This window comes from Orycteropus afer, unplaced genomic scaffold, assembly GCF_000298275.1.
Source record: "Orycteropus afer afer isolate SDZICR_OR568_19922 unplaced genomic scaffold, OryAfe1.0 scaffold00574, whole genome shotgun sequence".
NCBI lineage: Eukaryota > Metazoa > Chordata > Mammalia > Tubulidentata > Orycteropodidae > Orycteropus > Orycteropus afer.
The window spans coordinates 426,271-447,108 of record NW_006922161.1 but is presented as its reverse complement, the minus strand read 5'-3'; the positions used below and the strand labels follow the sequence as shown (position 1 = coordinate 447,108).

The window sequence follows — 20,838 nt, the reverse complement described above, 5'->3', positions numbered from 1 at the left end:
CCATGGTGAGCGCAAGGCGGCGGCCCTGCCAGCGTACGTGTGAGGGCAGCGCGGGCGCGCCGGGCGCGTACTCGAAGCAGGCGCTGAGCTCGAAGGCCAGGGCCGAGCGCACCAGGCCCACGCCGCCTGCGCGCTCGGGCGCTGGGTGGTAGAGGCGACCATTGGCGGCCAGGGGAAGCAGGCGCGCAGGTTCGAAGGGCACGGCCAGGGCCTCGCCGCCGCCGCAGTAGGAGAGGCGCGGGGGTCTGGGGCCCGCGGCCAGCAGGTGCGTAAAGACCACAGGCCGGTCCTCGCAGCGCAGGAAGTTGCGTTCCCTCCCGCAGAGCGAGAGGAAGGGGAAGACAGCCTCGTAGCGCCCGCTGCGGTTGGGTCTCAGGCGGGAGAAGAAGGCGACCAGGAACTGCGGGTCTGGGGGACGAAGTGGGAAGCTGCACACCTGGTGGGGCGGCTCCCCCACTGGGTGGCTCGCTATGGCCACAATGCAGGCCAGCAGGTCGCGGGACGACCCAGTGTTGGCCTCACTTTAGACCACAGGGCTCCCCTCGCTACGTCCTGCCACCGGCAGGGTGTGTGTGTACGAGTCCACTGGGGGATGTCCTAAGAGCGAAAGAAGGGGAAAGCAGTGGTACCTTTGTAACAGGTGATGAAGTTCTTCATTTTGGAATCATCCAGAAAAAGCTGTTGACAGAGGACAGCCCGTGGCTCCTGAGTCCCAGCGTGCAGCCAGGCAGAGCCCCGGCCAACAGCGTGGCAGGATGGGGAAACCCGGGTGGAGCTCTAGCTGACATACGGCCGGCCGGGGTTGCAGGGAGGTGCGTGAGAATGTCAACCTGTGGGCCCTGCCTAATTCTCCGCATTTGTCCAGCGCCCTCTTCCCTCCAAGAGTATAATCTGCTGTGCCGCCTCTTTTGTGGGTCTTCCTGCATCTCCCCAGACGAGTAGGATGCCCCGTATAGGGCTTCCAAAGCAGGCTGGCCGGCCGATGTGTCCCGGGCAGCGGTGCCTAGGGTCCAAGCTGGGGCCCGCGTAGGTGGGACGTGTTCCCGCCCGGCATCGGCCCTGAGCCGCCAAGGCTTTCACGCGGCGACCCCAGGCTCTACAGAGCGCAGCCGGAACTACGCTGAGGCCGGGCCTTCCGCTCCCAGGTTCCGCCCTCCCTGGGGCCCCGCCTCCTTCCCCTAGGAGCGCTTCCCTCCGGCACCGCCCAGGCCCTGCCCCAGCTCACCTGGCCCTGGTGGTCCACGAAGTAGAAGTACTCGCGCGTTCCGGGCTCGGGGCTCTGGCCTTGCCGGTAGGAGACGCCCCGACTCCCGCTACAGGGCCGGACTCCTAGCAGCCGCGCCAAGGCCAGGGCCCGGGGCGACCCGCGCGGAGGCCACATCCTTCCCCGGCACCGGAAACAGCTGCCGGTCACGAGGCGGCGCTGCGCGAACACGCGTCCGCCAGCGCCTCCGCCCCGCGTTTTCGGTTCCGCGCGGCCTGGCTCCCCCCGCTGCCCCGAGCGCGGCTGCCCGCGGTGGGCCATCACCTCTTTCTCCTCCCGCGGACTCCCAGGCCGGGGGCTCGACCCGCCCACTTCGCCGCATGCCTTCAGCCTGTGGGGCGGGCCTGCCCACCGCGCAGGGTAGAGCAAAGGCGTGAACCGGCCGGCCACCCCGACCCCACCCCCCAGCCTTGCGACCACGGAAGGACAGGGAGGCAGTGACCACGACCAACCAGTGTCCATACGTAGTTTATTCACAGAGCGGAGTCGCCTCTCCGAGTGCATGAGTCAAACTCCTACCGCCGCCCTCGGCCCGCCATCGGGGACACCCGGGTCTCGGCAGGGCTGGGCTTTTTAATAATAAATAAAAACTCAACTCTAAAAATATATATATATAAAAACTGGGGGAAATTAAGTTTAACAACAACTGGAACTCAAAAGTCCAAAATGGAACATGTACAAACTGGGAATGCGGGTGCGCCTCAAGCAGCTCGGGCCGCTCGGGCGCCTCCTCTCGGCTGCCGCAGGTCGGGGATGATGCGGCGCGGCGGGGCTGGTTGTTGGTCAGAAGCCGAGAAATGTTGGAGAAGAAAATCAAGGAATGACGTCAGCTAGCTCTGCACAGAGGATGGCGAGGGCGGCTCAGAGATAAATAGCATTTGGGTTAAAACTATGTCATTAGCAAATTTAGTTCTTATAGCTTTCGCTCTATTTATATCTCTATACACGGGCGGGGCTGGGATGCAGGATAGAGTCTGGATTTACAGTTACACCGAGAAAAAATACTCTTGCCCCTCCCCCACCCCGCCTGCCCAGCCCGGGCCCGGCCCGAGGACTTTGGTTTGGGCGCCCCTCCCACCCAGAGCGTGCCTTCCAGGTCTGCGCCGGGTGGACAGCCAATGCCCTGGAGCCCCAAAGCCCTGTGCAGTCACCACACTGCAGGCAACAGGCGGGCGACAGGGAGGGAGGGGGGCTCGGGGCGGGCCAGGTGGGACTGCAGCTTCCTGGGCAGACCCGGGAGCTGCAGTCACGAGGCCAGCTGGAGGACAGGTGATGGGGGCACCGGCAGGGCCAGGCGCGTGGGCGCCGAGGTAGCCCACCTTCCGGGAGGGCGCACATGCTCGCCGGCCAGGAGGGGGCAGTGTCCCTCGGCTCCGGGAAAGAGAAGGCACTTTCTCACGGGCTGCGCGGCCGGCCTGTCGGAACGACCGTCGGTCCGGCGGGGTGCTGGCCATGAGGTGGGGGCCGGAGGCGGTCCTCCAGTGGCCAGGCTGCCCTGAGCACTGGTGCCTGCGCGGGCCGGCGGCGGCCTGCAGGGGCCCGCCCCGTGCCCCTCGGCCTCCCCGTGCTCCCGCCTCCCCCGGCCGCTAGAGCACGCCCTCCATGAAGCTGGTGTCCAGGTGCTGGATGAGCACGCGCAGGAACGACATCTCTTTGCGCGTGTTCTCGAAGATGACTCGGGGGTCGTCCGACTGGCAGCGCAGGCAGTTGGGCGCCATCACCATAGCCAGGTTGCTCACGTCCATCTTGGTGATGGCCACGTTGGCGGGCTGCACAAACACCTGCGAAGAGGGACGGAGGGTAGCGCTGGCAGCGCGGGCCAGGCCGGGCGCGGCGGCCCGGGCGCAGGCACAGCGGCTGGGTAGTACCTGGAGGAAACGGATGAGGTAACACAGCACCATTCGGTTGATGCGCGGCAGCGCGTGCACCACGGCCACCGCAGCCTCCGGGCTCTCGTAGTGCGCGATGCACCGCTCGTAGAATTCGTGTGGGATCAGAGGCTCCTCTAGCTCCCGGTACCAGAGCTTCAGCAGTGACGCTGCGGACACAGCACAGGGCGCTCAGCCTCCAGGCAGGGAGGGCCGCCCCGTGGTGACGTGCCCACTGAGCCAGGAGTGACAATGAGAGGGGCAGGGGGTAGTGACCGGCTTCGAGGGGCCTGTGGTCCACCTGCCACTGTGGTGGCCCCACTCCCTTCATGGGGAGGACGGGTCACAGCACCAGGAACATGCACAAAAGAATTGCTTTTCAAAAGGATTGTGGGTCTACTACGGCAGCCAGCCCTGGTGAGATGGACAGAGACAGGCTGGGGTGGTTGTGCAGCAGGCATATTCTACAGGATGAGCTGAGGCCCCTTGGGAAACCTCTGTCCCCTGGGGCTCCTGAGACCCCACTGCCAGGCCCAGGCTGATGATGGGGGCTGGGGGCCCCTCACCAGGGACATGGGGGTCTTCCAGGCCTGTAGGCACCTTCCACTGGTCCACCTGAAGCTTGAGGGCGTTCACTTCATCAATGTCCCCAGGCACCCTGTGGAGCACAGGCCGGTCTCAGATGATGTCTGCTGCAGACCCGAGGAGGGCAGGGCCTAGCAACCAGACTCTCCAGCCTCACAGCCATGCCCAGTGCCCTGGTTGGCCCCATGCCCATTTGGGAGCTGTGGCTCAGTCCTCTTTGCCCTCCTCTGGCCCCTAGTCTCTGCAGCAGACCCAGAGTTTGTCACAGCTCTGAGCATTCTAGGATCCTCCTAGGAGTAGGAGGAGGAAGGCCCTGTCTCCACTGAGGCCCAAACCCAGCCTCAGTTTCTCCAGCTGTCCTAGAACCCACGTACTCAATCTTGACAAGTGGGTCACAGGGAAAGTCACTGTGTGGCGACAAGGCAGCTGACAGTGCCGGGGCGGGTCCACTCTGTGGACGTGCCACGCCTCACAAGCCTGTTCACAGGCAAGGACAGGTGCCCACGAGAGGGGTGGCCAACTCTGCTTGAGGAAGAGACACAGCTCAGGTGATGTTCAGGCCCTGTTCTGTGGCTGGAGTTCACACAGCCTCCGGCCTTTGGCAGCTATTTCTGCAGAGGCCACATTCACTAGTCTCCTGCCTACCTAGGCTGAACGGCTGTGCATGGAAGGCCTGTCCTGGCCCCCTCCCGGTTGTCTCTCACCACTGCATGCCCGTCTCTCCTCGCCCCACCCTATGGCCCTTGCCCAGGGCCGCTGGTGTGGCGTGGCACCTGAAGATGCCCTCCGTCTGGTCGCCATTGAGCGCCAGCACCTCCTCGGAGAGCCGTGTCTGCACCCAGGGCAGCTGCCGCTCAGGGTAGCGCTCCTTCTGCATACTCATGACCTCCTGCAGTGCGCTGCCGAACATGGACGGGCTGAACACGGCGTTCTTGGCGTGCCGTATCTCCTCCACGGTGGGCTTCCGCAACCCCTGGAAGACAGCCAGCTCTCCGACCCATCCTGATCTCCCAAGGTCATCCCTCTATCCTCTTGTCCCCGTAAGTTCCAGGCTTCCACCCATCACCATCCTGGGGCCACCTGAGTGTACCCACAGCTCCAGGGCCCCCAAAGGACCTCTCGCTGGCCACCGACAGCACCCTGAACCTTCAAGTGGCCCAGTGGTCACATAGGAAGAGGGCAGGGAGTGATCCCCGGACAGGCAGGGACCTGGCAGCTAGTCTGGGCCATGAGACCACCAGGGTGGGGGGACAGCCCTGGAGATGAGGGCTGGCTGTGACAAGAAATGGCTGAAGAAAGCCCTGGGTGGGGGCGATGCATTAAAGGGCAAGAGGATCTGGGCTGGAGCCGGGTAGGAGCAGTGGGGTCTCACGTCAGGTAGGGGTGGGTCAGGCCCAGTGAGCTTCTGGCAGGAGCTGTGGGGGATAGGAGGGAGAATGGAGGGCTGGCACCTCCCGGTAAGGCCAGGAATAAGATCCACAGGAATGAGTGAGCCAGAGGAGGGCAAGAGGCTAGTCAGGGATGTGCCCCCCTCCTGTCCTGCCAGACCTCACCTGGCTGTGGGCACAGCCTCCAGCCGGCCTCATGGCCCCAGGTGAGCTCTTCTCCTGGAACTTGACCCATGGCTCCTCCCAGGTGGGGGTGTGACCCCTTGGCTGACTGCCCCGGGAGTGTGGGCCAGCATGCTGGGGGCAGTGCCAGACCAAGGCCTCGCCATCCCTAGAGTGGACACAGGTGCTCCAGGGCTCAGAAGGGAAGGATGATCTTTGCTGGGTAGGCAAGAGCCCCAGGTCAGGGTAGCTGCCAGGTAGAAGCAAAGGCCGCCAGAGCTTGCTGCTGAGAGTAGCACGCCCTCTGAGGTACCCATCCCCAAGCCTGGTAGCCAGTACCAGACGAGTCCCAGGATGGGGTTGGGCTCTCTGGTGCCAGGACTGTGGACACCAGGACTGCCTGCTGTGGGAGCTGCCATGGCTGAGCTGGCACCTTCTGAGCCTGCCCTGCTGTCTAGGGTGGGGCTTCCCTGGGCCAAGGGTCAGCCTGCAGAAGTGGGAGGACACAGGCCACTTGTGGGAAGGGTGATCTCACAGCTCAGATCTGCTGCTAGGCTGTGCACAGTCCCCCTGCCCTGGACCCTGGACAGAGTATAGGCACTGGTGGGACTCCCCTGGGGGAAAGGCAAGGCAGGAGAGGGTCTGCTCCTGGCCAGGGCCCCAGGGCCCAGAGTGCACAGCTCTGTGCTGGCTGCCCCTGCCTGCTGTGGGGTGTTGAACTTGGAGCATTGCTGCCAGCCCTGCCTCCCACCCGGACACCTGGCTCCTCGGGAAGCATGTACCTTCTTGGCCCCGGTCAGGGCAGCCTTCTGCAGCTTGTGGTAGCAGTACTTGGCATATGTGCTGATCGCCACCCCTGCAGGAAAGAGGGCATTTTCAGCTGGGGCAGGGTGTGGGGAACTACTACAGAGAGGAAGCAGAAAGGGACAGAGAGCAGCAGCGTCTGGGGGCCCTGGGGCAGCTAACGCTGGCTCAGGGCCCAGGAATTACAGATAGGACTCGTAGGACCTTGGCCCGAGTGGGGCCTCTGGAGGACAGGGGTCCTGCCACATGACCATCCCTGCAGCAAGGGTCAGGGGCCCAGCCTGGGGGGAGGGGGAGGGCCCATCTGTGGGCTCCTCCTCAGGACTGAGGGTGGCATCTTGAGAACCTGGGCCTCCTAGCCCTTGAGCTTCATGCCGACAGCAGAGCCTGGCCCCTGGTGGTCCCACAGGACCAGCTACAGCAGTCTCAGGAGAGTCGGCACTCCAGGTACCACAAAGAGACCCACTCGGACAGGTCTGGGAGGCGCAGGAGGAGCAAAGAGCAGACGCCAAGAGGGAGAGGAACCAGAGAGGCCGCTGGAGACAGACGACCCAAGCCGGCGCCATGGCCCGCACCAGGCCGCAAGTCTCAGGCCCCAGTCTTCAGGCCTTCTCTAGTTGTCATCAGAGTTCTGTCACTCCCAGAGTAATCAAAATGAAGACACAATTAGGTATTTTTCTTAGAATGCTAAATCCTGGAGGATCAGTCTCTGGCTCAGGGACTTCTAGTCCCCAAGGGGATAGTGATGGCTCCAGCCCTGACCTTGCACTTGGGCACAGCTGGCCCCTCTGTGGCTCCTACTCCCTTGTTTCAGAGTGGGAGGAGGTTAACTAAACGGGCTGCAGAGGCAGGGAGCTTTGCAGGCAGGAAGCCGGGGCGAGACACCCCCCCTCAACCCGTGCAGAAGGGTCTATACTTCTGCTGCCTTTCACTGGTCTCAGGCCCGGTCGGGGCACAGGCTGGCTGTGGTGGTGGTCCAGGCCCCCTTCCCTGACACGGGCCTCTGTAGGGCAGGGACAGAACAAGGCCGATCTCCAGGGCTCAGGAGGGACAGGGAGAGCACAAAGCCTTGCCTGGACGTTCAGCACACACGGCTGCTGGTGCCCTGTGCTGGCGGGTGGGACGCATGTACCGGGAGTCTAGGGTCTTCCGTCTCTGATCCGGCGCCGCCCTCCCACAGCCTCCAGGCCCAAGACTGCAAGGCCAAGAGGCCAGATGCTGGCCTCCCCGGGCTATGGTATTCACAAGCTCAGGCCGTAACCCTCTACGTTCCTTCAGCCTTTTCCTGACCCAAGAGTTAGTCCTATACAGGCCTCCGCCACAGAAAGCTCCCTTTCCCCGGCCTTCACTTGGGGCCTTATAGGTGTTGTGCAGTCAGGGGGGGCTTCCTGCAGAAAGGGGTGCCTAAGCGGAGTAGTCTCTGAGGATTTACATGTTCCAGGAAGAGGGAGGAGCCTAAGGCAGTGCCCCAGGCACTCTGGTCCCAGGAGTGGCTGACCACAGCACAGCTCCTGGCAGAAAGGGACAGCCTTGGGTTTTCCGACGAGGCAGGCAGGGCCCTAAGCCAAGGCACAGAAGAAGTAGGGGCTTATTAGAAGGCACTGGATCAGACCGAGAGTGTGCTGGAGCGGGAAGGGAGGGTTTTTTTTTTTTTTTTTTCTCACTGGGGTCCATGGCCCTAGCAATGCCCTAGGCTAGGAGATCCTCATCGCCAAAGCACCCCCCCACCCACCTGTGAGCCTCCCAATGAAGCAGGCCTGTCCCACTCACTCACCTGGGGACTGCACCTCCGGAGGGCGTGGCAGACTGCCCCCTTCTCCCCGCCCCGCATGCACAGAGAAAGAGGCCCAGGGGCTGGCACCACTTCTGGCCCTGGATCCCGGGATTTGGCACCCCAGGTGAGCCCAGGGCCTCCGCTCACTCTGGAAGTGGCTGCAGGCCGAAGGTTAGTGTCCCCACCCCCCAGCCCAGAAGCGGTTAGAGGCGAGGCCAGGGTGGCCGAGGGGAGAGAGCAGAGCTAGGAACAGGTGCAGCGGCAGCACTGTGCTGCGGGAGAGACCCCTACCATCCGGCTCTTCAACATAAGGCTTGGGTTTCTTTCTCAATTTGGACTTCTTCTTAGTGTTTCTCTCCAGGAGCTCTTTTATGTGCTGTGTCACTGGGGAGCAAACACAATGGTGAGGACCACAGAACACAGCCTAGAGTGTGGCCCATGGGGCTCCCATTCAGAGGAACTGAGCTGGGGGAACGCTGTAGCCTGCTGGGCTCCCGAAGGGAGAGGGGGCAGGCCTGGGTTTTGCCATCTGACTAGGGGCAGCTGCTGGTCTCTGGGCACTGGGGTTGATGCCCATCTGGGCTGGCAGGGCCAGAGCTGGGCTTGTGGGGGGGGGGTGTCTGTTTCCTAGGCAGGCCCTGTGGATGGGAAGGATGTGTGCGTACACCTGTGGGTAAACATACCTGTGTGCGTGTGCATACCTACACACACGGATGAGTATGTGTGCAAATGCAGGCTCCGTGAGGAGTCCAGTTGGCTCCTCCTGCTGCTGGTGGGCAGGAAGTGCAAGGGAGGTGCCAGAGCAGCGAGACTCCAGGGAGGTGGAGCTGTCAGGGTCCTCGGGCCCACAGCCAGGCTGAGGGGGTTCCTAAATGGCTGTGCACTGGGGGTGTCGCTGCACCTGGGTGCCTGGGCCAGTGCTCAGGGGGGCTCCAGCCTACCAGTGGCCATAGGATGTTGTAGGGAGGGCAGGCTGGCCCCAGGCCGGGCAGTGCAGGGGAGATGGCCACACTGTTAGGAGCCCCAGCCCTGGGAGAGGGGAGGGGTTGGTCCAGGTAGCTTCAGCCAGCTCAGTGGTGTCCCTGGGCGGGTGCTCTCAGCAGAGTCCCCCAGCCCTTCCTCACAGGGCTCTGAGTACAGCTCTCCTTCCTTCCTCCCGTGTGCCCTCATCCACCTCTGTGTGTCGAGGATGCCACCCGATGCTAGAGTTCCACAAACATGCCAGGCCCACTGCCTGCATGGCTGGTGTCTCACCCACCACGCTGAACAATGCAGTATAACCAGTCCCCAGTCCACGTGCCCAGGAATTTGCTTCGTTTTCCCAGGTGCCCTAGGGCCAGGATAGTGGTTGTTCTGGTGGGGAAGGTGAAATGGTGGCTCTGTAGGAGAACTCCTTGATCTTAGAAGATACATGCTGAAACATTTAGGAGTGGAGAGTCATGATCTCTGTAGCCTTACCTCAGCGGGTTCAGGGGACAAAGTGTAGGTGAGGTGGGAGAAGAACGCGGGAAAGGACGCAAACGTTAACCTGTGAATTCAGGCAAAGGCTCTGCAGGACTGCTCTGTATTCTTCCACTTTAGATTTGGAATTGTGCCAAGAATGGATTTAATAAAACAAGAAACATAACTGAGGTCACACATCTAGTATGAACCCAGGAAGGCTGGCATGGCCTGTGACCTAACCACTGAGCCATCCTAGCTTCTCAAGAATGGAAGCTCCAGAAAAGTCTGTTTTCCACTGTGTGGCCCTGGGGTCTAGCACCCTTTGCTTATCTGAGACTGCATTCAAAGTTTTACCCATGAACAGTAACTTGGGCTGTATATAGCATCTTCATGAGATAAAAGCCCCCCCCCCCAACAAAACAAAACCAAAAACCCCTCTGCACATAGGTACGATGTTTCTGGAATTCAACAATGCAAAGCAATTATCTCAGGAAAGAAGTTCCAATGCAAGCCTAACTTTTATTCTTTGATATTTACTTTTTGGCCTGAAAATACCTTTATTGTTTAAAACTAAACTGTTTGAGATTAATTGTAGACTCACTCATATGTAGTTGCAAGAAATAATAATGGATACTGGACCCAGTTTCCTCTAATAGCAGCATGTGAAAACTACAGTACAACATCACAACCTGGGCAGTGACGCCGATGCAGTTAAGACACACAACCACCACGTGGGTCCCTCACACCTTTATTCTTCGAGGATAATTTAGCTGAGTATAGAACTCTACCTTGGCAGTTTACTCTTTTTTCCTTTTTAGCACTTGAAAGATGTCACTTCACTTGGCTTCTAGTTTCTGTGGAAATTCTGCTATCAGTCTTATTGTTGCTCCTTTGATACCACTGTGCCTTTTTGGCACTGCCTCCTCTTAATATTTCCTCCTCTCTGGTTTTCAGCAGTTTCACTAAATGTACCTAGGTGTTCGCTGAACTTCTCGGGAGTCTGCTAAGCTTCTTGGATCTGTGGCTTAATAGCTTTCATCAGTTTGGAAAACTTCTTGGCCGTTATTTCTTCAAATATTGCTTCTGCTCCATTCTCTCTCCTTGTCCTCTCCTCTGGGACTCAAATTACATTTCACACCTTCTGACTGACCTTTAAAAACCAAAAACCAAATTCACTGCCTTCGACTCGATTCGACTCACAGTGACCCCTCCTTGGGTTTCCAAGGCAGTATCTCTATGGAAGTAGATTGCCCAATCTTCCTTCCAAGGAGTGGCTATGCCACCAGAGTTCCTACTGACCTTAGGGTTTGTACCTTTTTTTTTTTTTTTTAAATTCCTACCCCCATTGCTTTAGTCTGGATATTTTTTATGAACCTGTCTTTAAATTCATTAACTCTGTCTTCTCGCGTGTGTACTCTACTACAAAAACTCATCTAATAGGTTCTTAAGGAGTTCTGGTGACCTAGTGCCTAAGGCATTTGACTGCTAACCAGAAGGCTGGCAGTTCAAACTCACCAGCCACTCCTCAAAAGGAAGGTTGGGCTATCTACTTCTGTAGTGATACTGCCTCAGAAACCCAAGGAGGGGTCGGTATGAGTTGGATCCGACTCCACGGTAGTGGTTGCATTTTTGCGTTTTGTGTTCTTCAGATAATCTCCACTTGGCCAAGATGCATTTTACTTTTAGTACACTGTTGGAGTTAATTTGCTAAAATGTATTATGAATATTTACATCTATGTTCACCAGAGATATGTACTTTTCTTGTAACGTCTTTTTCCCATTTTGGTATGAAATGAGTTGGGGAAACACTCCCTCGACCTCAGTTTTCTGGGTGTTTGTGAAATTGCTATATAAATAATTAAATATTTGGTAAAATTCACCAGTAAAGCCATCTGGGGCTGGGATTTTCACTGTGGGAAAGTTTTTCAGTATAAATACAATTTCTTTAATAGATATGTGGCCATTCAAGTTAACTGCTTCTTCTTGAGTAGGTGTGTGTTTCAAGTAATTTGTCTAGTTCATCTAAATTGTCAAGTTTATTAGCATAAGTTGTTCATAATGTTCATTTATTATCCTTTTAGTATCTGTAGAATCTCTGCTAACATCATCTCTTATTCTTGATACTTGTTTCTTTACATCTTTTCTCTTTTTCTTCTTGATTAGTCTAGCTAGAGATGTATCAATTTTCTCAAATCTTTACAAAGAATCAGCTTTTAATTTCACTGATTTTTTCTATTATTTTTGTTTTCCCTTTCATTGATTGCTGCTTTGATCTCCATTATTTCCATTCTTCTGCTTGCTTTGATGTAATCTGCTCCCTCACCCAAATTAAGTTTCTTGAAGTAGAAGCTGAGGCTGTTAATTTTTTTCCCTTAATACAAGCCTTTAAAACAAAACCCCCACCAAACCCATTGCCATTGAGTTGATTCCGACTCCTGGAGACCCTGTGTACATTTAGGTGCTATATATTTCCTTTGTAAGAACTGCTTTGACTGTGTCTCCATATCAAATTTTTTTCCCATTGTTTTTTCATTGAAAAGTCTTTTTTCTTTCTCTTGATTTCTTATTTGACACAGATATATGTTCCTTAGTTTCCCAATACTCAAGGATTTCCCAAACAGCTTTCTGTTCCTGATCCCTAATTTAACTTCCCTGTGTTCAGAGGAAACACTTTCTATGATTTATATTCTTTAGAATTTCCTGAGACTTCGTTTTATGGCCCAGATTATGCTGTACCTTGATACTGTAGCTGAGAGTTGACTCTAAATGGTGTGGATCAAGACTCAATGTTTTCATTTACTCCACTGTAACTGTCTTCATTGTTTCTTAAACCAGTCCTTCTATTTTCAATTCCAAGGACACCCCTTTCCCCACTGATGGAGGAAGTTGGATGAATCCATTCCTGAGCTTTTATTACCTGCTATAGCTTCTCATTCTGCATGAAATACAAATCTAGGAAAATTGGAAGCTGCCAAAAATGAAATGGAACACCTAAAGATTGATATCCTAGGCATTAGTAAGCTGAAAGGAGCTCTGGTGGTGTAGTGCCTAAGGCACTTGAGTGTTAACCAGAAGGCTGGCGGTTCAAACCCACCAGCCACTGCTCGGAAGGAAGGCTGGACAATCTACTTCTGTAGTGATACCACCTCAGAAATCCAAGAAGGGGTCGCTATGAGTCAGATCCGACTTAATGGCAGTCAGTTTTGTTTGTGATTTTTCAGTGAGCTGAAACGGCCATTTTGAAACTGACAATCTTATGATCTACTATGCTGGGAATAACAAATAGGAATGGTGTGGCATTCAACATCACAAAGAATGTTTTAACATCTGTCCTGAAGTACAGTGCTGTCAGTGATAAGATAGTATCCATACACCTACAAGGAAGACCAGTTAATACTACTATCATTCAAATTCACACACTAACCACTAGAGCCAAAGATGAGGAAATTGATTTTAACCATCTTCTGCAGTCAGAAATTGACCAAACATACAATCAAGATGTATTGATTATTGCTGGTGATTGGGATGCAGAAGTTGGAAACAAAGAAGAATTGCCAGTAGCTGGAAAATAGGGCCCCTGTAACACAAAAGATGCCGGATATCACATGATAGAGTTATCCTTTTACTTCAGACCAGCCAACGACTTATTCATTGCAAATACCTTTTTTCAACAACATAAACGTGGCTATACACATGGATCTCGCCAGATGGAGTACACAGGAATCAGACTGACAACATCTGTGGAAAGAGATGATGGAGAAGCTCAGTATCTTCAGCCAAAACAAGGCCAGGAATGGACAATGGAACAGACCAGCAATTGCTCCTATGTTCAAGTTGAAGCTAAAGATGATTAAAACAAGTCCATGAGAGCCAAAATATGACCTTGATAATATCCCACCTGAATTTAGAGACCATCTGAAGAACAGATTTGGCACATTGAACACCAATGACTGAAAACCAGAGGAAGTGTGGGGTGACATCAAGAACATCATTCATGAGGATAGTAAAAGGTTATTAAAAAGACAGGAAATGAAGAAAAGACCGAAATGGCTGCCAGAAAAGACTATGAAACTTGTCCTTGAATGAAGAGCAGCTAAAGTGCATGGAAGAAATGACAAGATAAAAGAGCTGAACAGATTTCAAAGGGTGTCTCAAGAAGACAAAGTCAATTATTATAATGAAATGTGCAAAGACCTGGAGTTAGAAAATCAAAAGGGAAGAACATGCTCGGCATTTGTCAAGCTAAAATAATTGAAGAAAAGATGCAAGCCTTGAGTTGCAATATCGAAAGATTCTATGGTCAAAATATTGAATGATCCAGGAAGCATTAAAAGAAGATGGAAGGAATACACAGAGTCACTGTACAAAAAGAATTGGTCAATGTTCATCAATTTCAGGAGGTGGCATATGATCAAGAACCAATGGTACTGAAGGAAAAAGTCCAAGCTGCACCAAAGGAATTGGTGAAAAACAAGGCTCCGGGAATTGCTAGAACACCCAGTGAGATGTTTCAACAAATAGATGTTGTGCTAGAGGCACTTGTTGCTGCCAAGAAATCTGGAAGACAGCTACCTGGCCAACTGACTGAAGATTTCCACATTTGCACCCATTCCAAAGAAAGGTGATCCAGCAGCATGTGGAAATTACTGAACAATATCTGCGGTACAGTAAATTACCTGGTATGGCTTTTTTAGCCATAAGTCTTTGTGAACTCCATGGTGGAATTTGCTGTGAGCAACTGAGGAGCTCCTGATTATTAAAGTTATCCATCTGGGGTATTTCTGTTGAGAGTGGCACAAAGCAATGTTCTGGGAAGTTCGCTGTCCCTCAGATGCTTAGAATTCTGATGCTATGATTGGCTAGTTTGGCCACTCTGCCAGGCTCAAAAGGAGTCCTCCTACAGGCAGAAGTCTCTCTGACTGCTGGCTGAGAAGGACATGCTGCTGAGAGAAATGTGCTCCTGAGAGACACACACTCCTGAGACACGCACTACTGGGAAAGAGATGCAAGAGATACACATTGCTGAGAGAGACACTGAGAGACACACACTGCTGGGAGAGAGACTGTGAGAGACTGTTGGGTGAGAAACAGCGGGCCAAGAGAGGCTGAGCATTGTTCCTGAACTTGAATTGGAGCCTGCTGCTTCCCTAATAAACCCCATAATCTGTGAGTTCTGTGAGGCCACTGCGGTGAATTATAGAACCCAGCAGAGAGATGGTGGGTGCTGCAGGAGGAATGGTTGGTGTCAGGGTTGGTGGAAGGGCTGGAGGGAGGTAGCATGTCAGGCCTCACAGTAATGGGCCTTGGGCTACTGATAGTGATTGTCTTCCTCTTGTGGGGTTATGGGAGGTCAGGAGATATGGCTTCCCTGCCCCTTTGGGAGTTGGTGTCAGAAGCAGTGGGATTCGTTGCAGTGACTCCAGACTCAAAGATGCATGGGAAGTTGTGAAAGAAAGAAGGAAGGGGCCTGGGCAGTGAAATTTTGGATTCTTAGATGGTTACTTTGGTTGGTGTTACCTATTAAAAGAGATTATTGATTCAGAGGCTAGGGCTTTTGGTTACACCCAGCCAAAGCCCAAGGCCATATACATAGAATGGGAAGGTAATCAAAGTGTAAAGATAAACCTGGAATGTCTTAAAAAGGATTATGTGTTTATCTGAATGTACTACAGGTATTGAGTATTCTCTTACCTGCTTGTACATTAGAAATGATTATGGGGTGTGGATAACAGAGTGTGTACGTCTGCCTTCAGCTGATACGTGATTGGATATGTTTAAAAGGGGAAATAGAATTTGCCCAGCAGAAACATAGGCTTTTGTTTTAAGCCCTATGTGTACAGAGTACTAGGATCTTAGGTAGCAAACCTGAACCCCACCCAGTAAAACTGAGGGAACAGAAGATTTGCATTTGAAGAAAGGACCTGAAGAGAACAAAAAAAATGAGCATTTGGCTTTTTGAATTTTGAGCAAGCATTTAGGCTTTGGGTACATCGAGACAGGAAAGTCATGGTCCGTGAGAGAAACCCCTTCCAGGACTGAAAGTTAAAGGAAGCCAGTGACCAGTAGGCTTGTACGCTGCTTGCTTGTGACCACCTGCGTCCACTTGAGTGGAAATGGGGGAAGTTCAGCAAAGAAAAAAAGGGCTGAGTTTGGTACTCTTTGACCTAGGCCATGGAGGCTAGGGATGAGAGGAAGGGCTAGTCTGAAATGCAAGGAGTTGTGAGCCTATGGGCATTGAAATAGTCCCTAAGGACTAAGGATGTGAGAGAAGGTGCTGGCTGGTCTGAAGTAAAAGGAGGAGTGTGACTACCACACTTGGCAGCTGGTACCCCTGACCTAGCTGGGATGGCTAGGGCTGAGCTGACCAGAACCCGACCAAACAAAGAGGAAGGTGTTTGACACTGAGCTGGTGTTAAGGTGCTGCAATATGATGGCTTGCACTGGGCTGGACTTTGCTTGTTTATGGATGCAGATGTCCAAAGTTTCAAGTAGAACAGAAGATTCTTCAGAGAGAAAGGACCACACTTGTCTCCTCACAGTACTTTGATAGGGATGGGCAAATTAGAAATTGGCTATCTACAATGGGGGAGATAAAGGCATGAAACGGCTGGCTTACACGCTTTCATGGGTTTGGTTATTCTTAAACTGATGGTGAAGGGGATGTGAATTTTTGAAGTATAAAAGGGATAATGGCTAGAAAAGCCAGGGGGTGGCCTGTGGTGCAGTAAATTACCTGGTATGGCTTTTCTAGCCATAAGTCTTTGTGAACTCTGTGGTGGAATCTGCTGTGAGCAACTGATGAGCTCCTGATTATTAAGGTTATCCACCTGAGGTATTTCTGTTGAGAGTGGCACAAAGCAATGTTCTGGGAAGTTCTCTCTCTCTCAAGTACTTAGAATTCTGATGTTATGATTGGCTAGTTTGGCTACTCTGCCAGGCTCAAAAGGAGGCGTTCTAGAGGCAGAACTGACTGCTGGCTGAGAGAAACACGCTCCTGAGAGACACGTGCCCGAGAGACCATGTACTGCTGGGAAAGAGATGCAAGAGACACGCATTTCTGAGAGAGACACTGAGAGACACGCACTGCTGGGAGAGACTGTTGGCTGAGAAATGGTGGGCCAAGAGAGGTTGAGCACTGTTCCTGAACTTGAATGGTAGCCTGCTGCTTCCCTAATAAACCCCATAATCTGTGAGTTCTGTGTGGCCACTGCAGCGAATTATCAAACCCAGCAGAGAGGTGATGGGTGCTATGGGAGGAACGGTTGGTGTCAGGGTTGGTTAAAGGGCTGGAGGGAGGTAGCATGTCAGGCCTCACAGTAATGGGCCTTGGGCTACTGATAGTTATTCTGTCTTCCTCTTGTGGGGTTAGAGGAGGTCAGGAGATATGGCTTTCCTCCCCCTTTGGCAGTAACATTAATATCACAAGCAAGTAAAATTTTTCTGAAGATAATTAAAAAACAGTTGTAGCAGTATATTGACAGGGAACCACCAAAAATGCAAGCTGGATTCAGAAGAGGATGAAGAACAAGGGATATCACTGCTTATGTCAGATGGATCTTGTCTGAAAGCAAAGAATACCAGAACAATGCTTACTTGTGTCTTATTGACTATGCAAAAGCATTCGATTGTGTGGATCATAACAAATTATGGATAAGATTGAGAAGAATGGGAATTGCAGAACACTTGATTGTGCTCATGAGAAACCTCTACGTAGAACAGGAGGCTGTCATTCAAACAGAACAAGGGGAAAATGCATGGTTTAAAATCAGGAAGGGTGTGCATCAGGGTTGTATCCTTTCACCACACTTATTCAATCTGTATGCTGACCAAATAATCCCAGAAGATGGACTATATCAAGAAGAATGCAGCATCAAGCGGAGAGACTGGGACTCTCATACACTGCTGGTGGGACTGTAAAATGGTACAACCACTGTGGAGAGCATATGGCAGTGATTTCTTAAAAATTTCCAATTAGAAATACTATTTGACCCAGCCATTTCAATAGTAGGTACATATCCTAAGGAAGTGAGAGCCAGAACAAGAACAGACATATGCATACCCATGTACACCGCAGCACTGTTTACAATAGCCAAAAGATGGAAACAACCTAGATGTCCATCAACTGAGGTATGGATAACCAAACTACGGTACATACACACAATGGAATACTATGCAACCCTAAAGAATAACGTAAAATCTGCAAAACACCACATAATGTGGATGAACTTAGAGGACATTATGCTGAATGAAATAAGTCAATCAAAGAAGGACAAATATTGTATAAGTCTGTTATTATAAAAAGTCAAGGAAAGGTTTATATATGGAAGGAAATTTTCTTTGTTGGTTACCAGGGGTGGGAGGGGAAGGTAGGGAACACTGTTAGATATGTAGAGACAAGTACTGATTTGGGTGAAGAAAAGGGGAATGTACCAAATGTGAGTGATCTACACAGTGGCACTGAAGAAGAGGAAGACATAGAGAGGTACATGGGAGATACAGACAACATAGATGAACCCTTTTATACATACAGTACTGGGTAGTCAGTGAAGGCAAACATTGATCTATAGGTGGATAGATGGGTGGACAGGTTGAACTATTAGGTATGTCTATGCAGAGAGTTGGCATGTATAGGGTTGGTAAACAATGTTTCTACAAATATATTGTTATGTTCTGTAAGAATTCCCAGGTATACGGTAGAGCCGACCAGAGACAAGGTTGTAGTCACTTCTTGGCCATAGCCAGCTACCCAGAGGGAATGAGTAGTTGGACCTGGGGGCTCAGGACCACAGTCGCAGGGGACATCAAGCTCAACTGGTGTAACATATTATACAAAACATTGTTCCACATCCTACTATGGCAAGTAGTGGCCGGGATCTTAAAAGCTTGGAAGCAGCCATTTAGATGCAATGATGGGTCTCTCCTCATCCAGAGCAAAGAAGAATGAACAAACCAAAGCTTGATGGAAATGGTTAGTCCAAGCGACTGGTACACCATGCGATCCTCAGCCTATTCGACTATGAGACCAGAAGAACTAGATGGTGCCCGTCCAGAGCCGAGAAGAATGAAGAAAACCAAAGATTCATGGAAACAGTCCAAGCAACTGGTATATCATGCGATCCTCAGCCTATACGACTATTAGACCAGAAGAACTAGATGATGCCTGGCAACCACTTGGAGGGGGATCTACGCAGGAGATCCTAGATAGAGTGGGAGAACAGAGAACAATGTGGAACAAAACTCAAAATCATTTGAGAAAAAAAAAAAAAAGACCAGGTTTGCTGGTCTGATAGAGACTGGTGGAACCATTGAGACTAAGGCCCTGAGCTGCCCTTCAGGTCTAGAATTGAACCCACCCCTGTGGCTTCCGGCCAAACTAAAGGCAGGCATATGAATTGAACATTTAAACTAGGTAGATACACTCCTTGGAGAGAACAATCATGGGAGAAAGAAGGGCTGTATACGCACAGGGAGACAGCTCAGGGGGCAGGAGTGCATGGAGGGAAAGACACAGGGAAGAGGTAACTATGGGGAGGAACTGGGAGGGGAGCTGTTGCACTGGGGTAAATTGCAGTCAATGTCATGACAAAAGTGTATGTGAACTGCTGTATGGAAAGTGAATTTTCTCTGTAAACTTTCACCCAAATCACACACACACACACACACACAAAGAAGAATGCAGCATCAGGATTGGAGGAAGACTCATTAATAACCTGTGATATGCTGACGACACAACCTTGCTTGCTGAAAATGAAGATGACTTGAAGTACTTAGTGATGAAGATTACAGACTATAGTCTGCAGTGTGGATTACATCTCAACATAAAGAAAATGAAAATCCTCAAAACTGGACCAATAAGCAGCATCACAATAAATGGAGAAAAGACTGAAGTTGTCCAAGATTTCATATTACTTGGTTCCACAATCAACACCCATGGAAGCAGCAGTCAAGACATCAGATGTCGCACTGCACTGGACAAATCTACAAAAGGCCTCTTCATAAATGCTACAGAGCAAAGATGTCTTTTTGAAGACTAAGGTGTGCCGAATCCAGGCCATGGCACTGTCAGTTCTCATAATGCATGTGAAAGCTGGACAATGAATCAGAAAGACCAAAGAGTTGATGATTTTGAGCTGTAGTGTCGGCGAAGAATACTGAAAATATCACAGACTGCCAGAAGAATGAACAAATCTGTCCTGGAAGAAGTACAGCCAGAATGCTCCTTGGAAGTGAGAATGGCTGGACTTTGTCTCATCTACTTTGGTTACACTGTTAGAAGGGCCCACGCCCTGGAGCCTGGAGAAGGATGTCATGTTTGGTAAAGCATGTAGAGTCAGCAAGGGAAAGACTCTCAATGAGATGGACTGACACAGTGGCTGCAATGATGGGCTCACGTAGAACAAGGATCTTCAGGATGGAGCCCAACAGGGCAGTGTTTCGTTCTGTTGTACACAGGGTGGTTGTGAGTCAGAGTCGACTTGATGGCACCAAACAACAACACAGCTTCTCAGCTGTTTCCTCTGCATGCTTAGGGTCTACCTTTCCTTGGTTGGCCAAGTTAGTGTCCCACCACTTGCCCATATGTTTTCAAGTTTCCAAAACACTGTTGTTCCTTTTGTTTCTTTGTCCTTGTGGGTTTTTGCCTTAAAAAAATTCTTTCTCTGTTACTTCACCAAGAGTTCAAGGCAGAATCTAAATAATGCATACATTCAACCTGCCATCTTTAACTGGAAGTCAGTAAGTCTCGTTGAATGAATGAAAGCATGAGCAGTGAATGAAACCTCAGGATCTGCTGTGTCCCCTGCAAAGCTCTGCAGCATCTGTGCTAGGCAAGCCTACTGAAGGGAGGTCACAGGGAGATGAGCCGTGGAAGCCTTGCTGGTGCCTGGCACAAAGGTGCAAGCACTTAGGAGACAAGGCTAAGCCAAGCGGGGCTCATGCAACCTGAGACAGGCCAGGTCCATGGTGGACAGCACAATTTTTGATGGTTCTCTAGGGGAAGCCATCACATGAGGGCTGTCCCACAGATGCTGTGTTGGTGGATGACTCCAAGGCTCCTGAGGCCAAGGCAAGAGCTCTGGTGGTATAGTGCCTAAGGCACTGGACTGCTAACCCGAAGGCTGGTGGTTCAAACTCACCAGCCGCTCCACAGAAGGAAGAGTGGGCAATCTACTTCTGTAAAGATTTACTGCCTTGGAAACCCAACTGGGGTCACTGTGAGTTGGAATCGACTTGATGGCAGTGGGTTGGTTTGGAGGCCAAGGCCAGCAGTACTGATGGGGGCGATGAGCCATGTGCTGGAGCTAGCTGGACCTCTCACCAGTCATGAACCCCAAGAAAGGCACTTTGTTCCTGCAAGCCTCAGTCTCCTTACTGGTGACAGTCCTGTTTCCAAGGGCTGCCCAGCAGACTTGCTGAGTCTTCAGGGAACAGGCAGCCTCCTCCTGGGATGACAGGAACCACCTTTCTATAGGAAGCAGCCAGTGCACTGACCCACATGGGCGTGAGAGGAAGGCCAATTACCCAGGCTGGGCAGTCCTCCTCAGATAGTGG

At 52.1% G+C, this 20,838-nt stretch overlaps 2 protein-coding genes across 2 annotated transcripts in view; both read right to left on the bottom strand.

Moving 5' to 3' along the window:
- Positions 1-1,381, bottom strand: part of CUNH8orf82 (chromosome unknown C8orf82 homolog) — a 2,188-nt gene extending 807 nt beyond the window's left edge. The window contains exons 1-3 of the mRNA XM_007956102.2: positions 1,226-1,381; positions 630-678; positions 1-408 (exon numbers count right to left, since the gene is read on the bottom strand). Coding sequence (XP_007954293.1) covers positions 1-408; positions 630-678; positions 1,226-1,381 — 613 coding nt within the window. The remainder of the gene's footprint in view (positions 409-629; positions 679-1,225) is intronic.
- A 1,469-nt stretch (positions 1,382-2,850) lies between these two features.
- ARHGAP39 (Rho GTPase activating protein 39) overlaps positions 2,851-20,838 on the bottom strand; it is a 49,309-nt gene continuing 31,321 nt past the window's right edge. Inside the window, exons 6-11 of the mRNA XM_007956057.2 lie at positions 8,137-8,229; positions 6,050-6,123; positions 4,491-4,690; positions 3,699-3,790; positions 3,133-3,302; positions 2,851-3,045 (exon numbers count right to left, since the gene is read on the bottom strand). Of these exons, the coding sequence (XP_007954248.1) occupies positions 2,851-3,045; positions 3,133-3,302; positions 3,699-3,790; positions 4,491-4,690; positions 6,050-6,123; positions 8,137-8,229 (824 nt within the window). The remainder of the gene's footprint in view (positions 3,046-3,132; positions 3,303-3,698; positions 3,791-4,490; positions 4,691-6,049; positions 6,124-8,136; positions 8,230-20,838) is intronic.